The following is a 19,079-nucleotide window of genomic DNA, read 5'->3' on the forward strand; positions in this document are numbered from 1 at the left end:
GAAGACCTATAGAAGCATCAAAGCATCCCCGAAAGCAGGTCCTTCCAGGAGCTCAATTTCCCACACTTTGCTACCAGAGAATGACCAAAAAAAGGGCTTTTAAAAAAAAAAAGTACCAGAATGAAGAGAGAACATGGAGTAGTGATACTGGGGACCATCCGGTGCAATTCAACCCCTTGTTTCCCGGATGCAGAAACCCCGAGTGGAAGGGACTTGCCCAAGGTCACCAGTGAGCTCCAGGGCCAGACACCAATCAATAAATATCCCACTGTGGCCCTGGGAGCTAGAAGGAGCCTCAGAGACACGGAGCCCATGCCCTCCTCTGCCAGAGGAGCCAGATCCCAAATGACACTCACTAGCTGGGCCTCAGTCTCCTCATCTGTCAAACAGGCAGGTTAGACTCAGTGGGCTCTCAGGTCCCTTCCAAAAGATGCTATATGCCCATGGAAGATGATATACCCATCCACAGGCAGAGTCAAAGTTGGCATCCAGACCACTTGCCTCCCTAGCTGCTGTGCCCACATCACCCCCGGTCTCTCCCGAGGGTTCCCCAATCCAGAGCTCTTTCCTGTTAGTCACTCCCAGGCCACGGTTTCTCCTCCAGGTCCTGAGGCTTCAGGCTTTGTGTTCTCTCGGGCCCTTGGCCATAGAGAACTGAGGGCGTTGGAATTGCCCCTGTCCCCAAATGCCTTGGGGTACCTGCCTCAGCACTCAGGTCTCACCTGCTCCTCACAGAGCTGGCCCAGGAAGGCCAGGGCAGACAGGCCTGTGGATTCTGGCCCTTCCCTCTACACTCAGAGACAGCACACACAGTCTTCCCTTACAGACACCACCATCCCACTGACTGCACTCATTCTCAGCCTTCCCCACCCTCACCATGACTGCTTCACTTGCACAGATGCCCAGGAGAGCTCAGCGCGTGCCCAAGCACACCAAGCTGCTAGAAGGCACTACGGCCACCCCACTGGCCTCTCTTCATTCAAAAAGCGTCTCTGAGGCTGATCGAGATGTGCCGATTTCTGGGGTTGTCATCCTGCTCCGTTTCAGAAGTGACCCTGCAAGGACACAGCAACAAGCAGGCTTCTGCTTCCTCCCACCAATCCAAACTGCACTCAGCACTGGGCAGTGAGAACAAAGCAGCCCTGGCATCAAGCACCTGGCTTCCCATCCTGACTCAAGCCCTTGGGCCGGTCACTCGTACTTTGCGCCTCTCTCTCTCCTGCAGGACCCAGGTTCACTGGCTGCCTCACTGAACTCGTCTATGAGCCTCTGGGGCTGCTTGCCCATCCTTGGGATGCTCTCCCTCCTCCCCTTGCCCCCTAGCTCCCTGCCATGCTCTGAGACTCCTTCCTTGTCTTCTCTCTTCCCCCTCCCCCCCCATCCCGTGTTTGCAGAAACCTGGGAGCCACCTGCAGCTGCAGCTCAGCTCCCTCCTGTGGTCCTGACGTCCTCTCTGCCAGTTCCAAAGGGATGCTCTAGGACCAACCCCTGGGGCAGAAGCCCCATAGGACGTCCCTCTAGGGCCTTGTGCTGGGAGAGGCCCTGACCGGCAGTGACCAGGCCCAAGGCAGGGAGGGAGCAGCACCCTCATGGGTCATGCAGAAGGACCATTCCTAAGAGTGCCGACTGACCCAAGAGGCCCCAACAATACCTGAGGCTGGGGAGACAAACCATGGAATGATCCAGCTCTGGGAGGGGGGGGCCAAGAGGGGCAAACATGGCAGAAGACAGATTTGGGGAAGAAAACAGAAGAGAATCTAACCAGAAGGAATCTTGACCTGGGCATGCCAGGATGAAAGTTTGGTGCAGGACAGGGTCAGAGACAGACAGGGCCTTGCCCAAGTTCACCCAGGGAGGGAGAGTCAGAAGCAAGATATATCCTGGGCTCCTGGGACTCCAGAGTCAGCCTCAACCTCTAGCACCAAGCAGCATCCCACCTCTGTGCCCCATGGAAAGAGTAAGTGACTGTTTGGGGCTCTCATAACTGACCCTGTCCTAGCACATCACCTACCACCTCAGCTGGGCCAGTCAACAACTACCCAAGGCAGCTCTGAAAAAATCCATTTTTCACATATGAAGAAACTGAGGCTCAGAGAGTTTAAGTTACACAGGTAGTCTTCCTGAGTCCCCATCTAGGCACTGCTTGTCAAGGCTTCTGGATCTATGATCTGTATATTTCAGACAAAATTCACACCAAGAGAACATCATAAATGTGCTGACAACATTGAAGTGATGACCTTGAGAAGATGTGGGCATGTTAATGAACCCTAAGGTGTCACAGAAAAGAGTCTATTTCCCTAAAAAAAAACATAAAAAGGAGCCTTCCAATTCCTGCCCTCTCAAGCCCTGGGGTCCATGCTGTCAATTCTGAGCCACAGGAACATGAAGGAGAGTCTCGTCCTCTCCCACTATCCATCCTGCTCCTCATAAGACCTGCCTCTCTTTTCCGTCCTATTCCCTGACCCCACACCACCATCTGCCTCTTAGGGCTTTCTGTCCCCATATTCTCTGTGTTTAATGCAAGGGTGGGGAACCTGCAGCCTCGAGGTCACATGTGGCCCCCTGGGTCCTCAAGTGCAGCCTTTTGACTGAATCCGAGCTTCACAGAACAAATTCCCTTAATAAAAGGATTTGTTTTGTAAAACTTGGACTCAGTCAAAATTATCAATGTGTGATTGCTGCCCTATTTCCCATTCCCAATTATGATTTTTCTCAGTGACTACCCAAAGACCTGGGTGTGCCTGCTCCTATAATTTCCTACATTAATGATCAATTCACTACCCAGTGGGTTGGAGGTCCCTAGCCTTGTGCAGACAACAGCTCTGGGCTTCCTTGGAAGCTGACAGCTGCCCTGGTGAGGGCCACCTCAGAGGGTCACTGTGGGAGAACTCTTTGCAAGCCTCCAAATATGACAGTATATTCCCATTGGCTCTCCTCCTTTCAAATTCCTCTGGATGCTCATTGGTACCCTCTGCCCTGTGACTGAAGGTGGAGTCATAAACTTCTCCATTTAAGAATGGAGGAACAGAACAGACATCTCATTTCCCACCCATCTGCCCTCCTCTGGGCCTTTTGGGCTTCTCCTTCCCATCCCCCACCACCCCATGATTCAGCTTTATTTTGTGGGTGGTCTTCTCTCCCCCACTGTAGCCCCCTCCAGACCAAGTTCCTTGAGGGAAAAGGCTATCATTTTTATGTTGAAGATTCCCAGATCTATAAATCCCAGATTTCCTGAATCCCTGCGTCCAACTGCCTACTGGGTGTCTCAAACAGGATGCCCCATAGACTTCTTACATCAACAAGTCCATTCTTCCCTGCCCTCCCTCTCCTAACCTCTTTATTTCTGCTAATGGCACCACCATCTTCCCAGCCTCCATATTATCCTGGACTCCTCACTCTTGCTTACCCCTTGGTGTCGCTTTAGGCATTTTCCAAGAAGACCAATGACATCACAGGATGATGTCTTGACTGGCTAATTAATTGGTTAAGTGAGGCAGTTGCACAAAGTCATCAGCCTCACTCTCTTCCAGAGTCATGGAAGTCCGGTGGCCAGACAAAAGTCAGGGCAGCTGCCAATGGCCCAGGATGCAGTGGATGACCTTGCCCTCGTCCATGTCTGACCAAGCTCTGAGCTTTCCACGGCACCTGCTTCAGCTGCCTTCATAGCCATGGGAACATATTGTTCTCATGTGCCCACTGCACCAGGAAAGTCTTCACATGGTTGGGGTAGACACGTTCCTAACTCACCGACAGGTCTGAGCCTGGTTTTTAACAGGTTTTAGAGATGGTTTTACAGTGCAGCTGTTGTACATGATACAGGTCTGGGAGCTCACCCCTCCCTAACCAATCAGTCGCTAAATGTTGCCATTGTTTCTCCACCACATCTCCCACCCACAAAGCCACCACTTTAGCACCACCTGCCTCAGATCCATCCTCCACACTGCTGCCACAGGGATTGTCCTTAAGCACACTTCTGACCATGTTACCCACCCCCTCCTTAACCAACACTGGCTCCCTACTGACTCGAGGACCAAACAGAAACTCCTGGTTCCAGCCTAGCTTTCCATGACTCCCCTCCCCACACTGCCTAACCTAGCCAAAGTGGCCTTCTGCTCCTTACCCAAGACAGGCCACAAACTGGAATGCCCCTACTCTTCATGGCCCCTCCCCTCTCCTCCAAACTGTCCCCTCTTCCTGCTCCTCCACCCTGCCCAGTATGTAACTACTCTGCACATATAAGGGCTGATAAGAAGACTGAGCCTGGAGGGAGGAAGATCTAGGATCTGTGTGAACTGCTCCCTCTAGACCTTAGCTGTCTCATCTGTAAAATGGGGATAAGGACACCTACTTCCCAAGGCTCCTGTGAGGACCAAATGAGATGACATTTATAAAGTGCTTTGCAAACCTTAAAGCCCTACAGAAATGCCAGCTGTTACTACAATGAATCATCTCAACAAACAGTATCATTGCAATTCAATGACAATCAGCCAGGAAGCCCAGCCCCCACCACGCAGCCCTTCCACGAACTGAGCCCAGATCAGCACCACCTCACAGCCCCAAGGCCAGGGATCCCCACGCAAGCGTCTCCAGCCAAGGGCCGCCCATCCTCTTCCCCAAAAGCTGCAGTGCTGGGAACTGCCCATCCCAGGCACAACCCTCATTTCTCAGGGCCACAAGCCCTAGAGGACAGAGAGCGCTCTCCCCTTCCCCCCTCCCAGCCCAGGCCTCCAAGCAGGGACTACACCTTGCCAGGTACAAGGCCCCTCCCGGCTCGGCCTCTGGCACAGTCTGTGCAGAGCCTGGGGGAGCTGGGGAAGCTGCCTGGCCATCCTGAGCAGCGGCTCAAGTCCTTACCTCCACAGGAACGGGTGGCAGCTTCCAGGGCCGCTCTGGGCTGGCAGGTTCAGGAAAAAGACCGGAGGAGCTGTGGCAAAGGCCCCATCGGCACTGAGAGGGAGCTGGGGGTGGCACAGGGCAGGCGCTGACGCCGAGGAGGGTAAGTGCGGGTGGACATCACTGTTTCCTCGACCAAGAGAAGAGATTCTGCCAAGGCATCCCAGCAGAAAAGGCAGGGTCAGTGACAAGCTCTGGACGGGGTAAGGGCCCATTCAGAGCCAGACCCTTCTATAAAAGGCCCAGAAAATGAAGCAGAGGCCCTAAGAGCCTCCAAGCCAGGAACGTGCCTCAGAATGTGAGCTCCCTGAAGGCAGGGACCCTGCTTTGGCCCTTCTTTGTTTGCCCAACCCATAATCAATGCTTGCTAACTGCCTGCCTGTCCCCGGCCTGTCACTGTGCCATGACCTGGTAGCCAGGAAGACCTTCCTGTTACTCAACTAGTGGTTCTTCTGCTTAGAAGAGCACCAGGCAAGCCAGGATCTCTGTGTGAGCCCAGGCTCTTAGGTCCTGACAAGCACTGGGGACCCCAGAGCACTCCCTAAGTCAGCCATCGGCTTAGAAGGAGATATGTAAACACAGTCACAACCTGCCTGGGTGATCCTTGAGGGGCAGGCCTAAATATTGAGGATTCAGTCGGCTAAAGTTCAACTCTATCTTTCAAAGCAAATACTAGACTTGGTGACTTCAGCCACTTTCAAACTCATCAGCTCCTTCCCTCCACACCCCTCCACCAGGTCCAGCTGCTGCCCATCATGGATCGCAGGGTCAGATAGGGAGTTTCCAGGGCTCTAGAGGCCCCAGGAACCCGAGGAACTGCCCCACCTCAAGCCAGAGGAGGGGAAGGACACTCCCAAGTCATCTGCAAGAAACCCCAAACACAGAAAGTCTGATCTTGTTTGGGGTTAACTGTCAGCATCACCCAGGTTGCCCCCAGCCATTCCCAGGGCACCCTGCCTGTGGCTGGACAAAGGCCTGGAGTTGGAGCCACTGGTGGGCAGGGGAGGCTCCCTGATGGCCCCTGCCAAAGCTGTTTCCCTCCCACCAACTGGATTTTGGTCCCTTCTCCTCTCTATCATTGGCACTTGCCCCTAAACATTTCACGTGGCCAATGAGATCTATTCTGCCAGAGCAGGCACAGTGAATACGGGGGCTACCCCAGCACGACTACCCCCTAAGACCTTGGGGAATCATTAATGCACCCAATGAACTTGGGCCGGGACCAAAGGCAGCCCTCCTGAAGCATGGGGCTGAACCCCGGCCTCTGTTTCATGAGGTACTTTCGATCTTGTGCTAAGCCCAGGCACTCGGCAGGACCCAGAATGACAGAAGGCACATGTATGTTCCCTGGGCAGTCTACAAACACAAGAACTTGGGAGCGTGAGTCCCTCATTTTCCTGCATCTACAATTCCCTGAAGGCTCCGGGGACATCTTGTCAGTAAGGTCACAAGAGCTCCCTGCCTGATAATCTCTGCTTAAAGAATCCAGCAGATTAGGAGGCAGTGACCCACATTCAGCCTGCCTTCTGGCTTCCTCCAGCCAACCCACCAATCTTGGGGGGCCCACTCCACTGCCTCCTGAACCAGTTTCACGTCTCTCTCCTGACTGCAGACAGAAAGGAACCAGTCAGCCTCCCCTCAGTCTAGATGGGGCCAGAAGTGGAGGGAGGAGGGACACCAAATCCCAATGCTGGTGGGAACAGCCAAGGCAGGCAAGGACTACAGGCCTGTGGCGGTGAATACCCACTCCTCAGGGTTTGCAGCTCAGACAGGTGGTGGCTTCCCCTGAGCCCAACCCTGAAGCCTGCCCAGCCACAGAAGCCCCAGGCTACCACCATCAGCCCCCTGCCCTCCCACATCCTTACTGGATCCGAAGAGATGGGGCTCCCAGTCTCTCTCGCCTCCGTTTCATGCTGCTGCTGCTGCGGCGGCTGCGCCTAAGCACCTCCAGCCCGTTACAGCGAGCTCAGAGCAGGGATTAGGGTGTGGGCCAGAACCCAGCCAAGGCAGTGACACACTGAGCTCCGAGACACCCCAGGGCTCAATCCAAGGGACTTCACCCTCCTGTGGCCAATGGACCTAAGAGCCACTGCCCTGGAATCTCCAAAAAATGGAAAGGCAGCCCTGGCTGACAATGATTTAGAAAAGAAGGCACGAATCTGCCGACAGGGTCCTCCTGACATCACTCACTCCGGCCGGCAGCAGCAGCAGCAACCCAGGGCTAGGGTCTGTCTGGAAACGTGTTCCCAGCTCCGTGCCACCCGCCACTGTCCACACGTCAGGCGAGCTCCCATGGGGGAGGGAAAGGGGGACGAGGCCTGGCACAGACTGTACATAGCGACAGGCACTCACACTGGGACAGAAATACAGTTATCACTCACAGAAACCCAAGAGCTGTGAGCAGACCACAGAACAGCTGCTCCAGGCAGGGGCTGGGGGACCGGGGACTCAGCGTGCTCATCAGGCCATTTTTGGAAATCAAAGTGCTCAAGAATCTGAGCCTCTCCGGGCAGGGACCCAGTGGGCCCCTGGCTCCTGTCGGAGGCAGAGAAGAGAGGCAGGGGCTGACCCCGAGGGGGCCCAGGGCCAGAGAATGACAAAGTGAGGCTGGCAGAAAACCTCCACTCTGGTTCATTCACTCTTGCGTACATATGCGTGCAACAGAACACACACTCTGGTAGAACTTGACAATTCAGTGATTTAAAAGCTGCGAGGGCAGTGGTGAACATATGACTCCCACTTTGTAGCTAAGGAGACTGAGGTCCAGAAGTCCCACAGGTCTGAGCCAGAGGCGCCATGGCCACCATCACCTCTCACTGCCTGGGACTATGCAGGGCACGCCAGAGAGGCACTGGGCCTTCACCAGGCATGGGGGACACATCAAGATCCAGGCCAGAGCCCCACTCCTGGAACACTTGCCAATGCCGACAGGTTCAGTGCTGACTGATATTCTCTAGCAATAAAGACAGTAAACATTAGCTAAAATTTCTTGCTTAGGGTCTGAATTTCAATTTTCTGAAATCTGGTTGTCAAAGGGTTAACCTCCCCTCCCCCCACCCCAAACATAGCCAACCCCAAAATAACCCTGGCTTGTGGCCTTGGGCAGGAACCACAATGATTCCACTGATCACCACCCCCTGCTCACATTACAGACCCCTTGGCTCATCCTGGCCACATGACCCCAGCAGGTTCACTGGCACCTTTAAATACACACACTGAGAGGAGAGCAGAAGGGAGAACTGGGCCCATAGTGCCGCTCCTCCAGGCTGCACAGTCACAAAGACCAGGCTGGTACCAGGCCACCGCATGCCCAAGCTCACCAACGGGCCCACAGCACTGGCCAGAGCCATGTGGCCAGACAACCTCACACCACAACCAGGACTCCTGGGGCCCTTGATAGGAAGAAGCCCAAAGGCAGGCCCGTGGGTAATGAGCCTCTCATGGGCATCAAACACTCCTGCAGGCTGAAATGTGAAAGCAGGGCTGGCCTGGATGGTCTCAGAGGCTCCGCCCAGCTCCCAGAGGATCTCTGAGTCATTACAACATGAGCAGCAGGACCCCAGAGGCTGGTTTGGACTCTCTGACCCACTGCCTATGGGGCAAGGGGGGAGGGGGATATGGGGGGGGGGCGGTAGCCAGAGCTTGGGGCAAGGGCTGCCTCCTCCAGCAAGCTCTTCCAGATCCCCCTGAGAGATCAGTGCTTTCTCACTCCCAAAATCGCTTTGTATAAGACTTTCTACTTCCTTGCCCACAGACAAGGAAACTTGTAGATCATGGCAGCTCTCCTTTCCACAATCCCCCAAAGCCTCACATAGGCTCCCTGAGGATTCCCCAGAACCCGGCACAGCGTCTAGCCCAGAGGAGGCACTTAAAGGAGGAATGCTTCATCGACTGCCCCTTATTCCCTACAATCTGATCAGTAATCAATCAATCCCCTTACAAGCCCAGACAGAGCCTGTGGACTCAAAGCTGAGCGCTGGGTTTACATGGCCTAGCACAATCCAGGTAGCCTCTCACTGATCACAACTTCTGGGGCTCACATCTGAGAACATCTGAATCCCAGTAGATTGCCCCTCCCCTCGTTTTCCCCAGGGAACATCAGTATGTGCCTTATGTCTAGGTCTTTACAGAAAAGGTAAGGAGCCCTAGAGCTAACAAAGACAAGGAGGAGGACAGGCTTTACAAACCACCACAGAAAACACAGAGGGCAGCTCTGCTGGCCAGTCTGGTGCCTCCCATAGTGCTCTGAACATGGAAGGGATGTATCAAATTTAACTAAACCAGAGGTTTGGGTCAGGAGCCAGAAACGAACTACAGAATCACCTTTGACAACCTAGCCCATAGCTCCCAGAACAGGGGCTCCCTTCCATCACCTCCAGTTACATGGTCCTGTCATCTCTCCATTCCTCTCTCAGACTGCCTTAATTGTTCGGACTTTCTCTGTACCTTCTCCCTAAGTCAAGCTCTGTCCCTCCTCTACAGGACAGTCCTTCCAACAAGTGAGAATGGTCCTTCTAGGATCCGGGCAAACACCCTTCATGTCCTTCATCTGACTTCCAGGTAACCTAGACTCCAGATCTTTCCCCATCCTAGTTGTAATCTAACATCCTGAGCTGAACACAATGCCCCTGATGAGACCCCGCCAGAGTAAAGGCCCTCAAGAACAGGAAGGAGCTCACCAGCCAAGAGGTGGCTGGCAGTATGGCCCACAAAGAGGCACTTACGAGATCATGGCAGCTCTCCTTTCCACAATCCCCCAGGGCACCCCAATGTGCCTGCAAAGCGAAGCAGATATCACTGCCCTGCAAGTCTTTGGTCACATCATTGTGTCCCAGCCGACCCAGACTTCTCGGCTCAGCCCCTTTTCTTCTGATTTACCCCCTCTGAGGTGTTGTTCCTTGGGACCCCCTCAAAGGCCCCAGGGAGCTCTGGTCTCTTGTGTCATGGTTGTTCGTGCCCATGCCATTTCTCTCCAGGGAACTAGAAGCCCCTTGGCAGCAGGTCCAAGGCCAGTTACCTTCTAAGGCTGCTGAACAGCCCAGGGGTTGGGCTCTAAAGTGCTGCTGAACTGATTAACAGTGAGCAATAGCTCCTGCCCCCAAAACACTTTCCATGGGGCCTCATCAGATTCTCACAATCATCTGGGCAAGGGGGGATCTTTCTCTCTCCCCATTTTACAGAAGACAAAGCCAGGACTCAGAAATTAAGACACTTGCCCAGGATCCACAGCAAGGAACTAATTGCCTAAGGTAGACTGAGCTCAGGTCTTGCCGCCCCCAAGTCTAGCACCCTCATACCACCAAGCACCCCAGGCTGCTTGGGATGGGACAGAGGAGGAGCCTCCTGCCACAACATCATGGAACAGCCCTGCCTGATGCCTCCCAGAAGCCTCTCTGGAGGACAAGGCAGTAGCTACATCCTGGCAGATCTACCCCACCAGGGCACACAACAAACCATGGCAACTCTTGGCTTCTATGACCTGGCCACACACATCTTTTTGGGAGGGTCTTACCCTTGCCCCCACATTGTTTCTAAATGTCCAAGTGGCTTTTGTTTCTTCAGGCTGAGAACCCCCAAACCTCTTGCCCCACAATAACTAGGGCAGGTATGCATGACCCCAAATGAGCTGTTTCCACCAGGAGCCCCTGGATTCATGGCAAGAAGGAAACCGCCAAAAGGACACAGAGCTGGGTCTGAACCACCATGCCCTAACTGCCAAGCTCTGTGTCTTCACTATACAGGAACACTTGGCTGCACTTCTGCATGGGGGGAGCCCCTAATGATGGGAGGGACAAAGTCCGAAGAAGAGCAAAATGAGGTTTTGAATGGTTAGAACTGACTGAATGGTGACCTAAATGGGATACCTAACACACTGGAGTCTGGGGTCAGGAGCCCAAGCTGAAAAAGTCCCAACTAGAGCAATCAAACTTAATAAGGGCAAACTTAGGTTTGAAAAAACCAGCTTCACAAAACTCGGATGGATAAGACACAGGCAGACAACAGTAGCTCTGAAAAAGATCTACAGGGTACGGTGGGCCACAAGCAGAATCCAAGTCAACGCTGTGCTATCCTAGACTGCTCACTGAGGCAGGGAGCCATGAATCTGGGGTGTGAGCTACTTCCTGGGTCAGTTCACAGTCACGTTGGAGAGGGCCCAGAAGATGAAGCACACAGCTGAGGATGCCGGGCCTCGAAGAAAGAACACTAAGGAAGATGGAGACTGTCACAAAGAGAGCTGAGCTTTGTTCCGCCGAGTCCTGAAGACAGACTCTCATGCTGCAGGGGAGAGCAGCTGAGAAGCAGATTTCAACTCCACAGAAGAACTGAGAGTTGTCTGAAAATGAGACGGGCTGCTTTGGAAGGTAGTGAGCTCATTGTCAAGGGAGGATTCCCAGTGAAAGCTGGAGGATTCTCTGAGGGTCTGCACCCATCACCTACTCAATGGCGCTGTTCTGAGAGAACCCTAAGGTGCAAGGGAGATATAGGGATGAAGGCAAGAATGGCAGCAATGCCAAGAAAGAAGGCTGGATCTGCATTTCTCCTGCTGGAGTCAGGCCTCTGGCCAACACTACCACTGAAAACCAAGAGAAAACTCAGGTGGGTTCCAAGAGCAGTTCAATATGGATCAGCATCTGGGCTGGGCCTGGCCAAGACATCCCATGAACAGGCAAGTACAGACAGCCAATGCGGGGCTTGACAAAGCAACAGCAGCCCCACCTGTACTGGAGGACTCTTCCCCTCTGTCTTCTGCATGCCTTCTGGCTCAAAATGAAATCAAACCTGTCCACCAGAGGGGGAAGGTCCCTCCAACCAAGTGTAGGCCATTCTTTTGCGTTTTTCTTAGCGAGTGACCAAAGCAGAAGGTTTGAGAGCCCAGCCTCTGCTAGATGAAGCATCCCCTGGCCCAAAAAAGGGAACTGCAGGCAGGAGACAAAGGGACTCCAGGCTGGCTTTGCCAAGGGCTTCCAAAAGTCTTGAGTGTGCGTGGGACTGGCCCTAAGAATGAGAAATGGAAATGAACAGTACCGAACTAAATAGGAAAGCTATGTGCCTTTGGCATCCCCCTCATGACCACAGGCTAGGCAGGAGCAAGGAAACAGAACACAATTAAACATCTTAGAAAACCTTACACGGTCTCACCTGGAAGAGAACTTGGAGATGAATGAGTCCACCCAACCAAATTCCTTATTTACAGGTGAGGAAACTGAAGCCATTAAAAGATATGTCCAGGGGCAGCCAGGTAGCACAGCGAGTAAGAGCACTGGCTCCAGTGTCGGGATGACCTGGGGATCAAATCTAGGCTCAGATACTTAGCACCACACCCAGAAATAACTGGCTGTGTAACCTTGAGCAAGTTACTTAACCCCAATTGCTTAAAAAAAAAAAAAAAAGATATGTCCATCCAAGGTCTCATATGGTAGGGAGCAGCACATGCACCATTCAAAGCCAGGACCCCTGACTCCCACCATACAGCACATGATCTCATCTTAGAAAGGGATATGCCACACTGGAGCAAACAAGACAGCAAGGGGGCCTAGAGCTACGTCAGGTCGCCTCAGAGCAGACGGGCTACAACTGTAGACCTCTAAGTGTCTGAAGGACCAGAAGCTGGGCAAGAGATCACTTCTCCTCTGCTCAGCCCCAGAGGGCAGGACCAGGTCACAGAGGGAAAGCTAGTAGCATTCAGAGGGAAGGCAGGTAGCATTCAGTTTCTAATAATTAGCTACCATATTAATTAGTAACTAGTGGTGAGCCCTCTGTCCCTAAAAGTAGAGGCTAGGGATCACTGCCAAGATCACTAGACTCAAGCCTGATGAGGGTTCAAGAGGGTTCCAGTTCTATCCTTGTTTTCCATTAGCAGTGTCCTCGGCCTAGTCACTCACATTCTCTCTAAAATGAGGAGCTTGCCCTAGAGAGCAGGGAAGGCTGCACTGACCTCAACATGTTATGATGCTGTCCTGTGCAGCTTTGAACAATTTGGGCATCAGGAGCCAGTCAAGAACTTGCCACAGGCCCTGGCTTGATGCATGGCTTGATGCACCAGCCCTAAAGCTGAATATAGTACATGGAGCACTAGGAAAGGGTCCTACTAAGCATTCTGTTGACTTAGGAAGGGAGGACTAGGGCCCAGAAAGGAGAGGGGATGAATCTGGTCACTGCCTCTGGTGATTCATTCTGTGGCCATATGACTTCCAATGTTTTGCCCACACTCCCAAGCCTGGAACAGACTCTCCCATCTTCGAGACCCATCTGACCCAAAAAGCCTATTCCTCATCTGGGCCCTCCTCACCCTGCAACCTGTAGCAAGCAGTGACTCCTTCCTCCATGGTCCACTAAGACCACTGGGATGCTGCTCCAGGGTGTTTATCGGTTTTCCAGTCATGTGGAAATCTGTATCATGGAAAGGAGCTCTTCACATCTGGTCAGCAAAGGCTCAAAGCCTCAACTGGGTGACTGTGACCTCTTCCAGGGCTTTCCTCAACTGTATAAAAGGTAATCACAGCTGTCTGACTCCCTTGTCAAAGCTGGTGTCAAAATGCTGGAGAGGATGTGGGGGAAAATGAGGCACTAATGCCCTGCTAACAGAGTTGTGAGCTGATCCAACCATTCTGGAGAGCAATCTGGAACTGTGCCCAAAGGCCTATAAAACCAGGCATAGCCTTTGCCCCAGCAATACCACTACTAGGTCTGTATCCCCAAAAAGATAAAAAACAAAAAGGAAAAGGGCCTATATGTACAACAATACTTATAGTAGCTCTTTTGTGGGGGTAAAGAATTGGAAATTAAGGGGAAGCCCATCGACTGGGAAGCAGGTATGTGACCTTCATCATATGATGAATGGGCTGCAGTATGTGACCATGACAGAATACCACAAGAAATGCTGAGCAGGACAGGACGCTCTCAGAAAAACCTGCCAAGACTCGCGTGAGCCGTGTATGAGTGAGAGCAGCCCTGTGAGCTGGTCACTGTGACTGACCCGGCTGTTCTCAGCAATACAGTGATCCAAGACCCATTCTCCATCTCCAGAGCAGGACGGACGGAGTCTGCACAGAGAACACAAACAGAAGGCATGCTTTTTTTACTTCTTCATTTTTCTTGAGGTTTTTTATGTTTATGTTTTCTTTCACAATCTGACCATCAGGGATATGTTGTGCATGACTATTATACATGGATAACCTAAATCAAAGTGCTTGCCTTCTCAGTGGGGAGTGGGAGGTGGGGAGGGAGGAAAGGAGAGAATGTGAAACTCAAAGTTTTAAAAACTAATGTTTAAAATTGTTCTTACATATAACTGGGGAGAAAATAAAATACTAAATAAACTTGAAAAAAACAAAGTGGGTGTCAGGAGGCTTCCATTGAGAGGGGTGCCCCTGGAGGCCTGGCAGCAGGATATGGCATGGAAGGACACGGGGACCTGCCTGAGCCAGAACCGAAGCTGTACCAGCGGCTCCCTAGGTAACTTACTGCCCATCTCTGGCCTCATTTCCTCCTCTGTTAAATGATCCCTTGCAGCCCTAAATCTCTGGTCCATGATGTAGTGAAAATGACCAGCAACTCAGCTGGCTTTTGATAAGGACACTGAATGGCCAGGCCAGCTCACCAAGAGCACCAGGTGCCAGGGCCAATCTCTGCACCCCAAATCCTGTCATTGCGGTTTGGCAGAGGAACAGCAGTTGGTAACAACATGAAGAAAGAAGCCTGGCAGATGCCCACAACTCCAAAGGAAAGAGTGGGCACCACGAGGGGGGTCAGCAGGCTGGCTATGGGGAGGGGGGGGGAACAAGACCCTCCCCGGATGCAGGGAGACATGTGACTTTGCTCTTTCTTTTGGGATCCTGTTTAATTACATTTATTGGCTCCCAGGTGAATTCAGACAATCCAAGCCATGGCCTTAGACTTGGGAGCCAGGAGGCGCTCTGTCTGGGTGTGGACTTCAAGAGCCTACACAAAAGGCCAGCTTGGTTTCCTTCATCCCCCAACCACCATCTTTTGTTAAACTATGTTTTCATTGATACTGGTTTTTTGACATCACTCTGAAGTTTCCCAGCATCTCTCCCTCTCCCCCTCAGCCATCCCATATAGAAGACAGGACTGTTTAAAGGTAAAAAAAGAAAAAAGGGAAAAAATAAGCACAACCAATTGATGATATCACAAAATTCTGAAAAGAGAAGCAATCACTGTCAGTCCCTCCAGCCATGGCCCTCCACCCAGCAATTATACTGGTTTTCCTAAAACTTTATCCCATGACCTCCACAATAAACTAGACACTCCTTTGTTCAGTATTTAAGGCTTTTCCCAACCTGGCTCCAGCTTATCTTTCCAGGGCAATGACACACTATTTCCCTTTACCCAATCTACACTCCAGCTGGCACACATAAACAGAGACACACACACACGCACACATGTGCACGCACACACACCCCTCTGCTTGCCACTTTTGCCTTGTGTCCCCTTCCCTTCAGGAGCAGCTCTCCCACCTGAGGCTGCCACCAGCTTCCAGGACTCTCCCCTTCCCTCCAAAAGTTAGGTAATGTTTCTTTCATAAAGATTTAGTATGGATTCATCTGTGTACATGCTGCCTGACCCTCAGAACAGAAGCTAGGACTGAAATTCTTAGTTCTCTACCTTCCCTCTGAGCAGCCCATGAAGTTTGCTGAAGAAAAGCCTCAAAGCCCGTTCAGGCCTGGCCTGTCCCATGCCCCAATTCAGCACTTCCTCAACACAATAGATATGAAGGGAAAAGCAGGGAAGAAGATGCTTAATAAAAGTTTGCTTTGCTGATCTGAAGAAGAAAAGGATCTCAAGAAACAAACACAGCCTAGTCTCAAGTAAGAAGTGGTCTGCAAAAGCCCCGCTGCCCTGTGCCAAGGACTTGCTGCCTGGAAGCTGGACACCCCAGGCCAGAAGCCAATGGGGAGGAGAGTCTGCTCCCGAGCACAGGTGCTTGGGGGGATGTCCCATGGAGGCAGACCGATCAATGGACCTAGGAACAAAGCTCCCCTGGCTTTTCAAAATCACTATGGATGACCAATACAAAGAAGCTTCAGAGAACAAGGGGAAAAATAACCTTGAATCTATCTATTAAAATAATCACTAGCATTTGTATCTGTTCACAAAGCACTTCACAAATACTGATCCACACAACCACCCTGTGAGGTAAATTCCAATACCACTCCATGTTACAGATAAGGTAACTGAGCCTGGGAAAAGTTCAGTGACTTGCCCATGGTCACACAGTTCCAGAGTACCTGGGGCTGAACTCGGGTCCTTCTAGCATGAAGTCCAGCACTCTGCCTACCACACATACCATTCGGGGGTGCAGAGTCACCTCCACTCTCCAGGAGGAACAAAACACCTCCTGTCTGGAGTAGCAGACAAGGCCACAGGCCAAGCCACGGCCTTCCAGGGCCCACCCACAACCTGCCGGCCTCACTAGGAGCCGATGCCCCCAACAGCTCCCAAGAACGAGAGCTAGAAAGGAAGACCAGAGAGGAGGAAACTGAGGTCAAGAGGAGGGACAGGCCCTGGGGTGACTGCAGCACAAGGTCAGTCACACGAGGGGACAAGGAGCAGAGCGGAAAGAGAAGCTCCTGTCCTGCCTCACCGTTAGCCAGGGCTAAGTGCTCTGGCTAGGGCTGCCCAGCCACCTGGAGCCTCCAGAGCCAGGCACTCCCTCAATCCAAGACACCACCGTGGAGACAGTTTTCAGGGCAACATGCAGAGAATACCCAGAAGACCACCAGAAGCCAGGGCCACAACTGGGTCAGCTGTCTCTGGGCTCGCTGAGAGAAGCTCAGTGACTGTGTCTGGGTAAGACAACAAGTCCCAAGGCCTAATGGCAGCCAGACAGTGGGGGCAGGGAGCCTGGGACAGGCCAGACTGACCCCCCCCCATCCCTCCCCCCAGCACCAGGAAGGGAGGGAGGCGGGTGAACAAAGAAGGTACTCACAAGCTGCCTCTTCTCGGAAGGCTCAGCTCCTTCTAAAAAACAAAAGAAAGGCCCAAGTTAGAGAAGTGGAGGTCACCCAGATGGTAATGATGGTTAGCATTTAGATAGTCTTTTAAGGTTTGCAAAGTGCTCGTCAAATATGATCTCGTTCTTTTTCCCAGAACCACCCTGGGAGGTAGGCACCAGTACTACCAGTCTGCCACCGGCTGCCACAGGTGCTTCTCAAAAGGGGCAGAGAAAGGAAGCCTGGAGAAGAGAAGACGCTGCAGCTGGAGCTGAAGGGCCACAGTGGGAAGGGGGGGGTGGGGGCCACAGTGGAAAAGCCAGCTGGCTCTCAGGAAGGACTTCTATTCCAGGGCAGGGGTGTCCTGGGGAGGGGCCCCCCCCTCAGAAGTATCCAGGCAGAGGCTGGATGATCTCTTGTCAAATACACTACAGCAGGGATGCCTTGAGGGCCTGGGCTTCCCTTGATGGTGCTGAGACCCCTGGGGAGAAGGAGAGAGGCCAGGGCCCAGGCAGGCCCAGCAAACCAGCTAACTACTCATTCCCTAATAGGGAGCCAGGAGGAAAATGGTCAGAGAGCCACAAGGTTCCGGCTGGCCACCAGGGGGCAGCATCTCCCTGGCCAAGAACCCTAGGGCCCCCAAGCCACTAACTCCCTCTCTCTTTACTGGCAGCCTCTCACACTCCCTGCTTCAAGATGCAACTCAAGCACCATCTGCATGCGGCTTTCCAGAGCAGACGGTGCCAGAGTAGATGGAACAGTCCCAGGAGTAAGACCTGAGTTCAAATCCTGCCTCAGACCCTACAAGCTGGGCGATCCTAGAGTTTCCTCATCCATAAAATGGAGGCCATAATGGCACCTGTCCCAGGCTGTCCAGAGGATAAAATGAAATCGGATCTGTAAAGGGCTCTACCAGTACTGGTTATTCTTATTCTTGGGGCAGCCAGGTGGCACCACAGAGCACAGAGCTGGGCCTGGAGTCGGGAAGACTCTTCTTCCTGAGTTCAAATCCTGCCTCAGACACTTACTGGCGTGTGACCCTGGACAAGTCACTGCACCCTGTCTGCCTCAGTTTCCTCATCTGGAGAAGAAAATGGCAAACCCCTCCATTATCTCTCCCAGGAAAACCCCCAGAGTCAGACGTGACCAAACAACAGAAATTCTTACTATTATCACTGTTATTATCCCCTCACCCACTCATGTTCCTTGTACTGAACCACTCTGTGTTTATTTATTCATTTACACAGACATTTGCCCAGGGAAGCTCCTGGAGAACAGACAGACAGACCTTGGACAAGGAATGCCCCATTCAGAATCTCCAAGAAAGGCTGTGGGGAGGGACGGGACCCCAGGTCTAAGAGCCTTAGACTATTCATTCCCTAGGCCGCATCCAGCACCCACAGTCTAGGGGCACTAGGGGCAGCTTTGAGGCTCAGAACCAAATCCCCTCTGGCTGGTCCTCCAGGCGGGCAGAAGTCCCTCCCCAGACTGGACAGGGCCTGGCTAACCTTGTCAAAGCCAGTTTGGCTTCCCTCCCACCAACAGCACTCACGGAGAGTAAACCAACATGTTTGTCCCCAAAGAAATCAGCCAGCTGCACATGCCATTGTAAACAGCAGCATCTACAGAAGGAGCAAGATGGAAGCTGGGCAGCATAACCCAGGTGAGAAGGAGCTCAGCCAAGAAGCCCTTTCTTTGTGATCCTGAAGAGGAAGGTGTTGGACACCCAGGGACTCCTGGGGAGGCTCCAGGGCTGCTCTCCTAACTGGGCCAAGCCCTTCCAAAGGGCTTTTTTTGCTCCTCTCTGGACATGTGAAGGCACAACCCCCACACTCAGAGGTCTCTCCGCCAATCAGGGGTCACTCTTCCTCGTGCTCATGGTGCACAGCACCCAGTTGGGCAGTTGGGCACAAATCCAACTAATTGTACAAATTGGCTTGCTACCTGAGGAAACAAGCCACAGAGGCCTGCTGGGCTCAGCACTGCTGCCAATGTTAGAGCTCAAGGAGAGTAACCAAATCCTCTGGCTGACAAAAGGTCAAAATGCCAATTAGCTGCTTCCAATGTCCCCTCCTAGGATCTTGCAAAAGAAGGCTGACTAGGCTTTAGGCCCTAGGGACTAAGGGTCCCATCCCCCTTTATATCCTTTCTAAATAACAGAAAGAGGGGGACAAAGATTTCCCATTGCTACTGTGTATAAGGGTGACAAATTATTTCATGACCATTAGCAGG

General features: G+C 52.6%; 1 protein-coding gene across 13 annotated transcripts in view; it reads right to left on the minus strand.

The window, feature by feature from the left end:
* Nucleotides 1-19,079, minus strand: part of LOC138165390 (microtubule-associated serine/threonine-protein kinase 2-like) — a 201,423-nt gene that overhangs the window by 82,011 nt on the left and 100,333 nt on the right. For 11 of the 13 annotated variants that reach the window (XM_069093688.1, XM_069093681.1, XM_069093682.1 and 8 more), the window contains one exon: nt 16,844-16,875. In XM_069093688.1, coding sequence (XP_068949789.1) covers nt 16,844-16,875 — 32 coding nt within the window. Of the gene's footprint in view, nt 1-4,854; nt 5,044-6,758; nt 7,277-16,843; nt 16,876-19,079 lie in introns of those variants that run through there. The other 2 variants (XM_069093687.1, XM_069093684.1) reach the window with 2 other exon arrangements.

The sequence above is a fragment of the Petaurus breviceps genome, unplaced genomic scaffold (genome assembly GCF_028583685.1).
Source record: "Petaurus breviceps papuanus isolate PSGF00001 unplaced genomic scaffold, PetGlider_PUasm1.0 208, whole genome shotgun sequence".
In the NCBI taxonomy this organism is placed as follows: Eukaryota; Metazoa; Chordata; class Mammalia; order Diprotodontia; family Petauridae; genus Petaurus; species Petaurus breviceps.